This window comes from Gorilla gorilla, chromosome 18, assembly GCF_029281585.2.
Source record: "Gorilla gorilla gorilla isolate KB3781 chromosome 18, NHGRI_mGorGor1-v2.1_pri, whole genome shotgun sequence".
In the NCBI taxonomy this organism is placed as follows: Eukaryota; Metazoa; Chordata; class Mammalia; order Primates; family Hominidae; genus Gorilla; species Gorilla gorilla.
In genome coordinates, this window is record NC_073242.2 from 4,608,363 (window position 1) to 4,624,094 (window position 15,732).

Sequence of the window (15,732 nt, forward strand, 5' to 3'; positions counted from 1 at the left end):
CCAATGCCCCAAACAGAACGTGAAGGAGGACGCCAGCACTCTACACTCTGATGACTGGAGCGGGGTTCTGGGGGCTGATCCGAAGTGGGTGCTAGGAAGGGCTGGGGTCACAGGCATTCCTTAGAGGAAAGAAAGGGCGTGAGGCTAGAGTAGGCATTGGAGACCTACGGGTTATCGAGTAAACTGTGGGGCACTTAGGTGGAAGTGCAGATTTCTCCTTATTCATTTGTCAGAGCTCTTTACGTATGAAAAATCCTGTTCTTTTGTGTATATTGGAAATATTTGTCCTGGTTTTTTGTTTTTGTTTTCATGTATTCTTCTCTTTTGCCTCTCTAGTGTTCCTAGCGTTTTGGCGTCTCAATTATCGCCACTGGGTTGGTCAAATGACCCGTCTTTATTGCTTGTTTAATTACCTGTTTAATTATATCTTCACCACCTGCAGTGTGAGCCTCGTGTGGGCAGGGACTGACTGTGGACATCGGGCCCCCAAATCCAGGCCTGACCAGCAGTGGCCCGAGCTTCCTCTCAGCCTCCACCTTCCCTGTGTTGCTGGGGTCGTAGCATACGTGTACATCTTATGGTTTAATTCATTTTTAGTTTCCATTTCTTTTCTATGAAACCTCCCTTAGGAGCCCAGCTGTGAAATGGGACCCTGTTAAAGATGTTGCAACGGGTACGAACACGCAAACATCCTCCGCATGCTGGCCCAGCCTCTGGGAGCGTGGTGTGTGCCTGAGGGCTCGGAGCCTTGGGGATCGCAGGAGCCATCGGCCCTGGCTGGCGCCCGGCACCCAAGTCCCTCCACAGAGCCCACGACCCGTGCCTCTCCTCGTGACCTGGGGGCCAGCTTAGGAAGGGTCGGCACAGCCCGCACTGTTCCCCTCCTCTGTGGGGAACAGGAAGCCCCACACCCTGGGACCACGCCTGCAGAGCGGGCCCTGTCTGGGTGCCAGGCCTGCTAGGGGACGGACGGCGAGAGGGACTGCCCTGCATCAGGTGTGGCCCTGCGCTGTCCTCAGGTGGGGCTGCCCTCACAAGGAGGCTTTGTGCACAGCTTCCCCTCGCTGGGCCGAGCTGCTCTCCCCTCAAAGGGCACAATGGAGCATTGTGCAGAGCAGAAAAGGGCCTCTTGTTTCAGCTTCCAGCGCTCCGGGCTCCGGCTCTGCGTTTGCCCAGGGTGGGAGCAGTCAGCGGAAGGGTCTGCTGGGAGCTCCTGTTCTCTCTGAGCTCAAGTTTCCCTCAGGGTCTGCTCTCTTGAGACGCTGACCGCAGGGGTCCCATCCACTGCCTAGAATGGTTCCAGAGCAGGTCACCGGGGGCAGGGCTTGGGCTGGGGAGAGGTGGACCAGCAGCTCTGTTCGTGCCCATTTCAGCCTGAATTTAATCAAAAGTGCACTGGGTTATGATTCAGCCATAAAAAAGAATCCAGGAGCCGGGCGCCTGTCATCCCAGCACTTTGGGAGGCCGAAGCAGGTGGATCACCTGAGGTCAGGAGTTCAAGACCAGCCTGGCCAACATGGTGAAACCCCGCCTCTACTAAAAATACAAAAAAAATTAGCCAGGCGTGGTGGCGGGCACCTGTAATCACAGCTGCTCGGGAGGCTGTGACAGGAGAATCGCTTGAACCCGGGAGGTGGAGGTTGCAGTGAGCCTAGATCGCGCCACTGCACTCCAGCCTGGGCCACAGAGCGAGACTCTGTCTCACTAAAGTAAAACATAAAATAAAAAGGAATCCAGTTCTGACACATGCTACAACACAGATGAACCTCAGAACATCAAGCTCAGTGGGACAGGACAGACGCGGAGGTCATGAGTTGTGTGAGCCCATTTACATGAAATGTCCGGGGCGGGCAAAGCCACGGGGAAAGGAGGGAGCTCTGTGGTCCAGGTCTGGGGACGGGGAGTGGGGAGCCAGTGCTCTGGGGGTAGGACGTTTCCTTTTGGGCTGATGAGAATGTTCTGGAACTAGGTGATGGCTGCCCAGCACTGTGAGGTGCTAACCACCACTGAGTCGTTCACCGGAAAGTGGCTTATTTCATGCTATGTGAATTTCGCCTCGAATTTTAGAAAAGTAAAATGAGGCCGGGCACCGGGGCTCACGCCTGTAATCCCAGCACTTTGGGAGGCCGAGGCGGGCAGATCACGAGGTCAGGAGATCGAGACCATCCTGGCTAACATGGTGAAGCCCCGTCTCTACTAAAAATACAACAATAACAACAAAATTAGCCGGGCATGGTGGCAGGCGCCTGTAGTCCCAGCTACTCGGGAGGCTGAGGCAGGAGAATGGAGTGAACCCGGGGGGTGGAGCTTGCAGTGAGCCGAGATCACGCCACTGCACTCCAGCCTGGGAGACAGAGCGAGACTCCGTCTCAAAAAAAAACATTTAGATACAGGTGTGTCTTATTCTCTAAGAAGGCACTTCACTTAAAAACAGAGGCTTCTCTGCAAACCCAGAGTGAGCAGCAGTGGCCGGGAGATCGGCCAGGTGTGGTCCTTTCACCCTGCAGCTCAGTGTCCTGTGACCACAGGCATGTGGGCTCTGCCCTGAGCGCCTCACACCAACCCGAGGCGGGAGGAGGAGGAGGGCGTCCTGAGAGTGCCCTGTCAAGCAAAAACTCTAAGAGAAAAAGCCAGGCTGACCCAGGAGAGGCCTGAGGGAGTGGAGATGAGGCTCGGCCACCCCAGGGCTGCCCGGTGCTGGAGGAGAAGACGCTGAGAAGAGGAGGACAGTGGGGAGGGAGGGAGGGACTCCCCAAGAACGCGCAGGCTGAAGACTGGGCTGCCTCCCCGGAGACCGACCAGCCTGCCCTAGGTGGGACCCTGTCCCCGCCATCCCGGCCTGCGCCAGCACAGCCCCCAGGACCCAGGCACACACAAGCCCGTGGCTGGCCAGGCTCCCAGCAGCTGCGGGCCGGCTTCAGGGAGGAATGAGCCCCTGTCGGCACCTCGTCCAGCTGTCCCCCAGCACCCTGGCCTGGCAGCTCCCGCCTCCTCGGGGCCATTGTCCCTGGCATGCGGTGGCAGCTGTCTCTGGCACCCGCAGGAAGCCAGTGTGGGCCCGAAGCTAATCGTGCACCCTTCATTTACCCCAATTTTTCATGTCCTGAAGTCTGCATATGGAAGGGGGGCCCAGGACCCATCGATGCTAACATCTGTTGCCTCCTCCTGGAAGGGTGGTCAGTTTGGGCAGATCCTGCTGTGACTGTCCAGCGGCCAATCCCCCCACCCCCCACGTGAGGCTGGCAGGTGCAGGTGGGGGCTGAGAGAGCAGGTGTTGTGCCATTTGCTGGTTGTCCTGGGATGATGACTCACAGACGGCTGTTCTGCTTGGCTCACCCTGTCCTCTCCCTGCACCCTCAGCTACAGGTCACGAGTGTTCCCACCCCTGCACCCCAGAAGGAGATGTGGCTCCATGTGACCCTGCAAGCTGGCAAGCCATGGTTTCTAGACAGAGTGGAAAGCACAGCTCCCAATGTGGTGGTGGTCTCTGGTTGCAGGGCCCTATGTGAGGAAACGAATGTGTAATTTTTTTTTTCTCTAGGAATCATATTCTGCACTGGAAGAAGCCTTGAGAGTTGCCTGGCCCAGAGGTCACAAACCAGAGCCCTGCGGGCTGAGCTCTACCCACAGTGCAGTTATCAGTCAGCGTAGCGGTCACCGACGGCCACGTTAATGCTGCGTAACAAAGAGCCTCAGAGCCCACCGTTGCGTGTCGCCGGGCGGTGCTGTCCATGCCCAGGCCCCAAGAAAGGCAGGGGAAAGGCAGAGCTGGGCCTGTGCCCTCTGTCCCTTCCTATGAGCCTCTAGAGCAAAGCTTTGCTGAAGGCTGTTGTCTGAACCAAGGCCACAGAGGAAGCACGCTCCCTGCTCCCACTTTGCCCCTCGTACCCGCCTGAGGGCATCTTAAATTAAGCCTTCCTTCCCCATGCTCAGAAAAATAAATACTTGGGAGACAGCAGAGACATTTTCACAGGGTGTGTTTTCATTTGCCTTTGGCACTAATGGGTCTCTGGAACGTTCCATCCTGGCTGGGGAGGTCAGGGCCTGGGTGGCCAGGGCCCATTTCGAGAAAGCAGGTTTTCCTTTGCGGCATGCTTATTTCAAGCACCATTTTCCCTCCTGGTTATACTTGAAATGGGGCTCGGCGTTGGGAGGTTTCAAACGTGGACATTCCGGGCAAGGAGCCTCGTGAACTCTGTGGACGTTCAGGGCAAGGGGCCTCATGAACTCTGAAGGTTGAGCTTGGAAGGACGGACACAGGTCTTGGCAGCCTGAGTGGGTACAAACGCTGATTTTTCTGGAGTCAGTCCTCTCCTGCTGATGGGCTGAGAGAGCCCCCCAGGCCCTGTGTCCCTTCTCAGAGGACCTCAGCCCCCCACTGCCTGGGCCACGGATGGGCTGGGGGCTGGGGCCCAGGCCCTTGCATCCTACAAGGGCCCAAGGGCTGAAATGGGGCTGGGGTCCCTGGATCTAGAGGATGAGGGCCCAGAATGAGGCTAGGGTCTGGGGTTCAGTGGAGCAATGACCAGGAATCGGGCTGCGATCTGTAGTCCAGGTGTCTGGCGTCAGACAGTACCCTCCTGTACACGGCACAGCTATACTGCAGGGTTAGGGACAGGATTTACTGCCACCAATGGAAGCGCTGATTCCAAGTCTCAGACACCACCCCCAGGCTGGGCCTCCCTCGGCGGAAGGTGACGCTCTCTGGGAGGTCCTTGGTGCTCACCTCCCTGGCTGCTTGGGGCCCCAGGGCTCCTGCCTAGGGATGTTTTGGGGCTGCAGAAGGACCCTCTGCCCATTAGCAGACGAGAAGTGCGGAGAGCAAATGCGTGCTGTTGGCGCCCCCCACCCCCACACTGAGAGTGGAGACGGATAGGCCCAGCCGGAAGCTTGGGGACCCGCTCCCAGCCTGGAGTGACGGACGCTGAGCAGCAGGAGCACAGCTGTTCCCGACACATCCGTGATCTGGGCGTGCACCTGTCGCTGGGGAGAGAGCAGTGCTGGTCTCCACGCTTTGCGCATCGCCTGCTCCCTGAATCCTTTCCACATGCGAACAGCCTGGGCAGGGGTCCCCAGCGGTCAGTAGCTACTCCCGCCAGCGTGGGTTCACGGATCAGGAGGCTCCCAGTGTGTCAGGGGAGTGCGAGGTGAAGATGGGGAGGGCTAGGCTGGAAATGCTCGTCCTCCGTGGAGGTCGGGGGCATCAGGAGGACCAGGAGGATGTCTGGGCTGCAGGCAGAAGTGAGCTGCAGCAGGGCCAGCTCTGGCCACAGAGGCCCAGAAAGCATTGCTCCTGCAGGGTGCCAAGAAAGATTCACTGAGTGGTTTTCCACTGCCCTGTGAGCGCCAGGAAGCTTAAGGCACAGACAAGGCCAGTTCTCAGGCAGACGCCACCCCAGCCAACAGGCCAGCCTTGACCCAAACCGGAACTCGTGCCCCAGCTGGCACTGTCAGCACCCGAGACAGTGCAGTACAGGGAGCTGCAACCCAGCCCAGAGCTCCAAGTGTGCGTGGCCAAGAAGCTGACTCCCGAAGGGGGTCTTGAGAGGGGTCCTGTGAACCCCTCCTCTCCCCTGGAGACCCGTCCGGGGGCGGGGCCTTTCCCAGCCTCTGCTCACAGCCTGCGCCGGCCAAGCCTGTAGTCACTCTGTCTCTGCCAGACCAGCCGTCATTAAAAGCACCAATTAATCTCCCAGGCCATGCCAGGACGCTGCCAACTGCCCCACGGGTGCTCGGGATGCAGGGGCTGGGAGGCCCGGGCCAAGGCTGTGCACACACCGGCTGCCAGCGGGTTCACGCCCGCCGGGCCCTCCCTGTGCTTCTCAGAGGCTGCACAAAAGATGGGCTGCCTGCCGCAGGAGGAAGGCCGGGTTGGGGGTGGATGGAGGGGGACAGGGAGGACGGGCAGGGAGGGACAGAGGGGCACAGGGAGGGACGGAGGGGCACAGGGAAGGACAGACAGGGAGGGACAGGGGCCTCTCCAGGGTGGCATTTCCCTGGGCAGCCCTGCTTCCTCCTCGTGCCCTGGGCCCAACACACACCACACACACACACACACATCATACACATGCACACCACACATCACACACCCACACACCACACACATACACACCAAACACACACCACACCACACACATACATACACATGCACACACACACACCATACACACACCCCACACACATACACCACACACCATACACACACACCACACACATACATACACACGCACACACCACACACACACCCCACACACATACATCACACACATCATACACATACATACCACGCACCATACACACCATACGCACTATACACGCACCACACACACCATAAACGCACCCCATACATACATCCCATACACATACCACACATTACATGCCATACAAACACACATACCACACACATATATCTTCACACATACACCACACACACACACACATGAACACACGCGCCTCCGGGGTCGCCATCCCTAGGAGCCACGGGTAGGGTGGGGTGGTCTGTCATCTGGAAGCGTCCCCCCAGGCCATCCCTCCACCATCTCGTGGGCAGCAGAGCCTGTCCACCCACATTCTTCTCTGCGGCTGTCTTTGGCGCCCAGGCCAGGGCATGTGGAGCTACAAATGTCATCTACACCAGCTCTCCACGGCCGGCACTCACGGCCCAGGGGACAGCCCTGGTCCAGATTCCCCCATCAGGGTATACTTGAAATGTACACTCCCCCTGAAACTGCAAGGCCCACTAGCAGGTGGTGAGGTCAGGGTGGGTGGGGCCATGCAGACACGGCGGAGCCGGCCCCAGCTGAAGGGCTGGGGCAGGGATGGGAGACAGGGGAGGATGGTGTGTGTGCAGCTCCCCCCTGGATGAGGACATGGGCCCATCTGGTGGACTCAGAGGTGGCTCCGATGGCTGCCCCTCCACTCTCCACCCCCGGGTCCATCTCTTGTCATCAGACACTCTGCTCTAGCTTCCCCAGGGAACACGCTGGCCTCTCCCTGCAGGAGATCAGAAGCTTCAGGGCTCAGCTTAAATGACACCAAAGATGCTTTCCCAGACCATCTTTCCTGAAGTCCCCGCCTCTGAGAGGTGCTTTTGGAGTTACCTGCTGCCCACCTCCCTCCACAAGGCCAGCGTCTGCAGGGCAGGAGCTGTGAGGGTGGCCCGGCTCCATCCTGTGTGGGAAAGTGCCTGGCACACAGCAAGTGCTTAATTAATACCTGGTGACACTCAAACCATCCCGACACCTCCCTCTCTGAAAGCTCCGTCCCGGCGTCCTCTCAGGCCTAGTGGCTCACACCCGCGGAGAACGAGGTCATTTTCCTGGGGACTTCAAGGTGGACCAGAGATGACTCTGGAAGGGGGACTTGTGGGCACCACTGCATGGGGATCCTCACCCACATACCGCCCTCCCGGGAGTGCACCAACACGTCCTCAGCTGACTGGCCTAGGCCCCCACCACCCTGCCGCAGAGACTCCCCACCTCCCCCGCCCTCCTGTGGCAGCCTGCACGCCCGGCACCTCCCCTGGTGGTCACTGCAACCTGAGGAAAGGAGCAGGCGCTGTTGGAGCCTGAGGCAGGGTCTCGGTTGCACAGACCACCGTGCCCCAGAGTTAGGGCCTGGATGCCACCCCCCAACCTCAGTCTCCCTTCCTCCAGGGGTGCCGGAGTTCCCCACCTGTGTCCCAGGAACTTGAAGCTTCCTTGGTGGATGGGGAGACAGGAAGAGGCCACCCTGCCTGCTCGCAGACCTAATGCAACTGCTTTTCTTTGGCAAAGAGAAGCTCTCCATGGAGGTCCTCACCCGGATGGCACTGTGAGCCCGAGTGGGCGATGTCTGCTCTCCCAGGGGCAGGGGGTGAAAGGTGGCACAGTTTGGGCCGGGCCCCCACCCTCACTGCTTCCACTTAAACCCCCACTTCTGCCTGCCTGCATCCCAGGCCTAACAGAGGAGTTCCACGGGCGCCCCAGGCGATGCTCTGAGGGCCACGGAAGGATGCGAGGACCCCGAGCGGAGGGCAGGGCCTCCAGGGGGAAGGGGCACTGCAGACGGAGGTGTGGGTCTTCCCAGGCAGGTGCCAGAGCCAAGCGAGACGGTGGGACGGGGAAGAGAGGGCAGGCCAGGCTGGCAGCCAGCTCTCCACCTACGATGCGTGGAGCCTCCCAGCGCGCAGTCCGTCTCCCCACCGCTGCTTCCTCTGACCTGGCTGCAGAGATGAGACCGCCCTCCCGGCAGGTGGCACGGCCCTTGCTCTTCAGCCTGGAGGCCAATGCTTCCTCCAAAGGCCCTGGCCCCCTCATGCATGGCTCCGGTTGTTCCCAATGCAAAGCAGCAGGGGCCCCGGGGTCTGCGGACGGGGGGGGGGGGCGGCCGCTGGAGGCACCAGCTCTCGGCCGGACCAGAACAGGGGGTAGGAGGCGCGTCCTGTGCGGTCGGTGGCGGCCCCGGGTGGGTGCGGTGCGCTGGCAGGAAGCGGCAGCACGACCCCCGACTTTGCATCTGGACTTTTCTAGTAACGGACCAGCTCCTTCTGCCGACCGGGCCGGGGAGACCGCGTGGCTCAGGGGCTGCAGAGGCCACCGGCCCGGGCGTGGGGGCTTTGGGGGCACCGGCGCGGTAGGTCACCCGGGTTTCGCGGGCCGCAAGCTCGGAGACGCGCGTGTCCCGCGTTGGCTGCCTGACCCGGAATGGCGCAGCCCCTTCGCCTCCAGCGCGCTGGTTGAAAGGATCCGAGCCACCCTCGGGGACGACCGGGCCGAGGCCACCTCGCGGGGGCGGCCTTGGGCGGGGACCCGGACCCGCGGTTGGGCGTTCGCCTCGGGGGGGCAATGTCCCCTCTCCGACCCCGCGGTCCCCACCAGGGCGGCACACCCCGCCCTCTCCCCGCCTCCGCAGGCGCCCAGGGCTCACAGGCTCGGAGCGGCCTCCGCCTCTGCCGGACCACCCAGGGCCGCCCCGCCGGAGGGGCCTCCCCGCCCCCGAGCCCTGGGTCACGCCCGGAAGGCCCGGGGCCCCCGCGTCCGGCCACGCCATCCGCCCGGCGGCCCCAGGGACTCAGCGCCGGGGTCAGCGCAGGCCCCGCCCAGCGCTCCCGCCCCCTCCAGCTGCCCGGCCCCCGGGACCGCGCCCCCGCCCGCGCTCTCCACGCTCGCACTCGTATGGGGAGAGCGGCCCGGGGTCCCCCAGCTCCGAGCCGCGGCCCCTTGGCGCGCGTTACCTGGACGTGCGCTGTCCGCAGACTCTGGACGAGCTGAGCCTGGGCGCTGCGCGGCGGAACCGACCCTGTCCCGGACCGCAGGCAGCAGCTGACCCCGCGCCACCGGCCTGCGGGCGAGACCTCGGGCGCGAGACGGGCTCTGTGTGTGTGTGTGTGTGTGTGTGAGAGAGAGAGAGAGAGAGAGAGAGAGTGTGTGTGTGTGTGTGTGTGTGTGTGTGTGTCTGTGTCGGGGGAGGGGCCCGAGGACCCGCTTCCTAGCTGAGCGTCAGGACGGGGGGCGGACTCACAGGAGCCGCGCGGCGCCCGCAGAGGAGAGGAAGCGCAGGAGACCCCCCCTGCTCCCACCCGGCCTCCCTGCCCCGCTTCCCTTCCCGGGGCTCCAGAGAGGGGAGCTCCAGGCGTGGGGCGCCTGGCCCACGTGGTGCGGCGCTGGGCGGGGCAGGCGGGGGCGCGGCGAGAGCCGCGGAGCTTTCTTTATGGGTGGGGGGGTGGGGGGGCGGGGGCGGCCGGGCTCCGCCTCCGGGGGATCGGGGCGCGCTCCGCCAATGGGTAGCCGGGCGCGGGGCGGGGCCGCGGGGCCGCCGCTTAAAGAAACTTGTTGCGGGTCCCGGAGCGGGAACCGAGCTTCGGCGGCGGCGGCGGCGGCGGCGGCGGCGGCGGCGGCGGCGGCGGCGGCGGCGGCGGCGGCGGCGTCAGGGGCGAGGGTCGGGGCCACCGCGCGGCGACCTCGGGTCCCGGAGCGACCGCAGGGCAGCCCCGGGCGCCGGCCGCGGTGCGCGTCTGCTGTGCGCGCCCCTCCGCGCGTGGCCCCGATGCTGGACATGAGCGAGGCCCGCTCCCAGCCGCCCTGCAGCCCGTCCGGCACCGCCAGCTCTATGTCGCACGTGGAGGACTCGGACTCCGACGCGCCGCCGTCTCCCGCCGGCTCCGAGGGCCTGGGCCGCGCGGGGGGCGCGGTGGGGGGCGCCCGGGGCGACCCGGCGGAGGCGGCGGACGAGCGCTTCCCGGCCTGCATCCGCGACGCCGTGTCGCAGGTGCTCAAGGGCTACGACTGGAGTCTGGTGCCCATGCCGGTGCGCGGCGGCGGCGGCGGCGCGCTCAAAGCCAAGCCGCACGTGAAGCGGCCCATGAACGCATTCATGGTGTGGGCGCAGGCGGCGCGCCGCAAGCTGGCCGACCAGTACCCGCACCTGCACAACGCCGAGCTCAGCAAGACGCTGGGCAAGCTGTGGCGGTGAGTGCCGGCGCCCCGGGGGTGGGGTTCGGGACCTTGGCCGCCCCTGGTCTCGGACTGCGAGCGGGGGCCTGGAGGGCGCAGAGCTCGCGGAGGTGGTGGCCACACGCAGGCTCCGGGCTCTGCACCCCGGGCGGGTGTCAGGGCGGGTCCCAGTGGAAAAACACCCTCTGGCCAGCCGGGGTCCGGCGCCAGCTATGGGAGTCGGGATCCGCGGAGGACAGCGCCTGGGGTGTGCACCCTCGTGGCGGGTGCGCTCTGGAGCCAGTTCTCCTGGCGGGGAACACCCTGCGGAGGGCCATGGCTGGCACCCCGACGTGCCCTCCAGCCGCTACGAGTGGCCCCAGCCCCGGGAGGCCCGCCCGGCACGAGAGCAAGTTGCATGCGGCTCTCTGGAGGTGCCCCCTCCTTAGAAAGGGCTCAGCTCCTCCGGCTCCTGGACCACCCATGGGGAGGGAGTGCGGCAGGCGGATGGGTGGGCAGCAGGTTTGCCTGCGAGTACCCTCCCCGCAGTTTCTCCTTCTCTTGGACACCCTCGGTCCGAAGCAGGGAGGGCAGGAGTGGAGATGACGGGGTGCGCCGTGTGCACGCCTTGGCGTGGTGGGGCCGGTCAGTTTTCCAGAAATTAGGACTGCAGAGTGAAGAACTTGTTGTTGAGGACAGGCCGCCCCCACCGAGTGTCTTCTGCTTGGGTTTAAAATGGTTCTCTTGGTTTGGGGCTCAGGTTCCCGTATCCTGCTCCTCACCTGGAAGAAGGGAGCTTGGAGCTTGCGTATTTGCACCTCCTGCCTTCTGTCTGGATCTAGGGCGCAGCCACGGGGCGCTGTGGACGGCAGGCCCCTGCTCCCCCAAGTCCTGCCGCACAGGCGGTTGGAGGGAGCCTCGGGAAGAGTCCCAGGGAGTGTGTCCTGTGGCTCAGTGAGGCCCGGGCGCCTGGGCCCTGCCAGGGCTTCTGGGTGCCTGGGAATGGAGGGACAGCAGCCCAGCTGCCCGCCGAAGGCCGGCACCGTTCCCGGGAAGCCTCGCTTTTGTCCACTGCCGGCTGGGTCCTGCCCGCCTCCCCCGCCTCCCTTAGAAAGCCCCAGAGGGAGGGAACAGCAGGCCCGGAATGGGGGGAAATAGAAGGAAGAAGATGGGAGGCGTGGGGCTTGTTCTTCTTTGGCTGTCGTAAGCATACCAACCTTCCCAAACAGGCGCCGGCCGGTTCTCCCAGAGGAGTGTACTGCCTGGTGCCACGGGAGGCTCCGGAGCGCACGGCAGGCGGGTTTCCCTGGTCAGAGCCTCCTGGCCCCGGCCTCTGCTGCCGGTTCCCCCTGTGATGTGTGCCTGCGCCGAGGGCACAGTGGGCGCCCTGGCCATCCCTGCCTCTGCCCTGTGCTGCAGCTTGCTGAGCGAGAGCGAGAAGCGGCCCTTCGTGGAGGAGGCAGAGCGCCTTCGCGTGCAGCACAAGAAGGACCACCCCGACTACAAGTACCAGCCACGGCGCAGGAAGAGCGCCAAAGCCGGCCACAGCGACTCCGACTCGGGCGCGGAGCTGGGACCCCACCCTGGCGGCGGTGCCGTGTACAAGGCTGAAGCAGGGCTTGGAGATGGGCACCACCATGGCGACCACACAGGTGGGCTCCAGGCCCCCGGCATATCTGAGGGTCCCTGTACGGGAGGCAGCTGTGGGGTTTCTGGCTGAGAAGGGTGCATGATGGTGGAGGGGGGCAGGCGCCCTCGAGAGAACCGGGCCTTCCCCGGGTTCCCTGAAAAAGCTCCCAAGGCCCCGGCCGCCCCTGTTTTTGGTGCACGAGGGACCTGCTTAGCCGCCTTGAGTGCTGAGGGGCTGACAGCTTTGCTTGGCAGGGACTCCGAGAGGTGGTGTTTTCAGCAAGACTCCGTCCAATGCGGGCTCCTCTTCCCACACCGAACTGCTGCCCACACGGCACTCAGCAGCCCCAGCTTCAGGGCCAGACTGACAGGGTGGAGTCCTGCCGGGGCCTCGGTCAGGCTGGCTGACGCCCGCCAGCCTCAGAGTGCTTGGCTGGCCCGGGGAGGAACAGGGTCTGTGTGGTCCCCCAGCGCCCTGTAAACGCCAGCTCTGGCCAGGCTGGGCCTGTCGGCTTCTTTCCCCCACCTTGGTCTCTGGGAGGGGCCTCGGGTCTTCCCATAGCACAGCGCTTCACAGAATTTTCTCGGCCGAGGAGTGAGGTCTAGGTCTGACTTTGCTGGAATTTCTGGGAAATGTAAAGAAACAAAAAGCCGTTGATCCCCCTGGCAGTTAGTGCGGGCGTCCCTCCCCTTCCAGCCTGGCCGGCCCCACCCGCCCCACAGAAGGGGCATTCATCCCTGAAGCCTGCTCTCCTGTCTCCAGGGCAGACCCACGGGCCGCCCACCCCGCCCACCACCCCCAAGACGGAGCTGCAGCAGGCGGGCGCCAAGCCCGAGCTGAAGCTGGAGGGACGCCGGCCGGCGGACAGCGGGCGCCAGAACATCGACTTCAGCAACGTGGACATCTCGGAGCTCAGCAGCGAGGTCATGGGCACCATGGACGCCTTCGACGTCCACGAGTTCGACCAGTACCTGCCCCTGGGCGGCCCCGCCCCACCCGAGCCTGGCCAGGCCTACGGGGGCGCCTACTTCCACGCCGGGGCGTCTCCCGTGTGGGCCCACAAGAGTGCCCCGTCGGCCTCCGCGTCGCCCACCGAGACGGGTCCCCCGCGGCCGCACATCAAGACGGAGCAGCCGAGCCCCGGCCACTACGGCGACCAGCCCCGAGGCTCGCCCGACTACGGTTCCTGCGGTGGCCAGGCCAGCGCCACCCCGGCCGCCCCCGCCGGCCCCTTCGCCGGCGCACAGGGCGACTACGGCGACCTGCAGGCCTCCAGCTACTACGGCGCCTACCCCGGCTACGCACCCGGCCTCTACCAGTACCCCTGCTTCCACTCGCCGCGCCGACCCTACGCCTCGCCCCTGCTCAACGGCCTGGCCCTGCCGCCCGCCCACAGCCCCACCAGTCACTGGGACCAGCCAGTGTACACCACCCTGACCAGGCCCTGAGGGCCCAGCCGTGGGGAGGGACTCGCAGGCGTCAGGGGGCAGCCTTGTCCCGGCCCAGAGTGTGTGGCCGGGGCGGGAGGGGCCCCAGTGGCTGAGCTCCATCAAGTGCCTGCTGAAGTCTGCAGGGAAACATGCTTGCTGCCTGTGGCCCTCGGCCTCCAGATGGCCACTCCTCCGCCGACGACGGACCAGCTCCCTCTCCCTTCTTTCTTTTTGAGGTGGTGGGATTATTCCACAAAGAAGGGCTGCCGTTTGGTCCCTCTTCTGTGAGGACTGGCGGCACCAGCACCTTCGCTTTGCATCTCGGTAGAGGAGAAACGGCAGCACAGCCCAAGGACCAAAGGAGGGGGTGGCAGGGGCCTTGCAGGGCGCTGTGAGGTCCAGGCCGGCCTTGGCACTGAGAGCCCCTGCACTCACGGCCACATTCCCTCGACAGCGGCTGCACGGGCTGTCCGGGATCCGGGGTGTCTGTCCGCAGACCCTCTGGGACGCGTCTGCTCGAGCATCTCCGGGACCCGCCTGTCAGATCTGAGGTGTCTCCTTGCTGGCAGAGTGCGCCCACGCGAGGGCTGGCTGTGATGAACACATCTCTCTTTTATTTTTATGTTTTTGATAATTTTTATTTTTGAAGCTTAAATGTGTTTCTTCTGAAAGCTGTTGAAGATGTATTTATGTTCTGTATTATTTTATCTTTAATTAATGAGGTAATTCGGGCAAAGAGTAGAATTTAAGACAAAACGGAAGCTGGGAAGCTTCCCTTGAGGGCAGACAGGAGGTGGGGTTGCAGCTGTTGGCCGGCATCACGTTGCTCGGCTTATGGGAGGCCTCCCTGCAGGGCCCGGAGGTCCCAAGGTCCCTGGGAGGACTGGGCCCCTCATGCCTCGAGCTTGGCAACCGAAAACCCGAGGGAGGAGAAGGGACCTGCCTTGTGACATCTCTGATCAGGTTGGGGTGCCCCAGCACCCAGTACCAGTTTGGGGTTTGGGAAGCAGGACTCTGTCCCTGTCCCCGACTGTGCCACATGGTGGGACACATAGGACACAGGAATTCCTGGGTCCTTGCCCACGACTGTGCCATGTGGTAGGACACAGGACACAGGAATTCCTGGGAAGTGGTGGCTTCAGAAGTGATCTTGGCTCGCAGGCACCAGTGCCACCTACCAAGCTGTGAAACTAAACCTTCTCCACTAAACGTCGTTAGGGCCTCAGTTCTAGACGAGTCATACCTGATTCACCTGCACTGCTTCCCCTGTGTGCTGAGCATAGAGCATACGATAGCGCCTACTTCACGGAAACTTGTGCCTTTAAACTTTGTAAATTTAAACACAGCCGAGAAGTTGCTTCTTTGTACTTTTTCTACTTTTCCTACTTTTTTGTAGAAAAAAAAGATAATGCCTCTGCTTCTATTTCTCTGGGGATGGGGGTGGGGGCCGGGAGCTGCCGCAGACCCGTTTCATGCAGCGTCTCCCTCGGCGCCGCGTTCGGAGGACGCACCCTCACTCGCCTGCTGCCTTCACTCCTTTCTGACCAAGCAACGCTAACTTTTGTATAGATCGATTTGATAAAATTAAACAAAGTGCTTTTTATGGACGTGGGCTGCATTTTGTGTGTTGCTTTGTGTGAGCCTGGGGCTCCCGGGGTAAAGGTGTCCAGCAAAGGCAGGATCAGGCCGTGCCACGCGGCCGCCAGCCTCACCCCGGTGCCCTCCACGCTGGGCGGCAAGGAGGGCGGCCGCGAGCCCACCCGGACCCCCGAGTGGCAGGGGCAGCCCGTCGTGCCACGAGGCGTCAGCAGGCTTCAGTCAGAATGGAAACAGCCATGCCCTTCGCGAATCCCGTCGCGGCCTCTGGGAACCAAGCTCCTCGTCTTCCTTCCTGGAGGGCCTCCTTGGTAGGCAAAATGGGTCTGGATGGGCCCGATTCGGGGCTGTGTTTTTCCTCCCAGGCGAATCCCAGAGCTGGTTTCTGGGTGGCTGTGCAACGCCAGGAAGCCGACGGCATCTTTCGGGCCTTGGCATAGAGCCAGGCTGGGAGTGGATGAAAGCGCCCCGCAGGAGCCGGCAGAGCTGTCTGGTTGGAGGAAAGTTTCCAGGGAGAAAATGGCTGTGGGAGTGACAGCCAGTGAGGGGCAGCCGGTCCCTTTGCCAGGTCTCCCGGGCACCTGAGGCTGGTGCGGGGGCATCTCGGGGCTGGGGGCCGCCCCTGGAGTGCAGACACCCGGCTTCTCAAGGCATCTTGGTCGGG

At 63.3% G+C, this 15,732-nt stretch overlaps 2 protein-coding genes across 13 annotated transcripts; one reads left to right on the plus strand and one right to left on the minus strand.

Moving 5' to 3' along the window:
- Positions 1-3,960: 3,960 nt before the first annotated feature.
- LOC129527491 (collagen alpha-2(I) chain-like) lies at positions 3,961-9,689 on the minus strand. 12 transcript variants are annotated; one of them, XR_008672452.2, is made up of 5 exons: positions 9,215-9,684; positions 8,145-8,344; positions 7,675-7,833; positions 7,101-7,186; positions 3,961-5,293 (listed from the first exon to the last, which is right to left on the minus strand). XR_008672452.2 is itself a non-coding variant. In XM_055364866.2 (4 exons), the coding sequence occupies exons 1-2, from the start codon at positions 9,028-9,030 to the stop codon at positions 7,748-7,750; spliced, it is 972 nt and encodes a 323-aa protein (XP_055220841.1). In that variant the 5' UTR covers positions 9,031-9,689; the 3' UTR covers positions 3,961-5,293; positions 7,101-7,325; positions 7,675-7,747. The 12 variants fall into 12 exon arrangements, 7 of the variants coding, with proteins under 7 accessions (XP_055220841.1, XP_055220840.1, XP_055220837.1 ...); XR_008672453.2 differs by lacking the exon at positions 8,145-8,344 and having other exon boundaries at positions 3,961-4,271; positions 4,978-5,293; positions 9,215-9,672; XR_008672454.2 differs by lacking the exon at positions 8,145-8,344 and having other exon boundaries at positions 7,101-7,325; positions 9,215-9,687.
- Positions 9,690-9,719: 30 nt separating this feature from the next.
- On the plus strand, positions 9,720-15,079 carry SOX8 (SRY-box transcription factor 8). The gene is made up of 3 exons (XM_004056919.5): positions 9,720-10,448; positions 11,832-12,064; positions 12,805-15,079. The coding sequence occupies exons 1-3, from the start codon at positions 9,760-9,762 to the stop codon at positions 13,488-13,490; spliced, it is 1,608 nt and encodes a 535-aa protein (XP_004056967.3). The 5' UTR covers positions 9,720-9,759; the 3' UTR covers positions 13,491-15,079.
- The last annotated feature ends 653 nt before the right edge of the window (positions 15,080-15,732 follow it).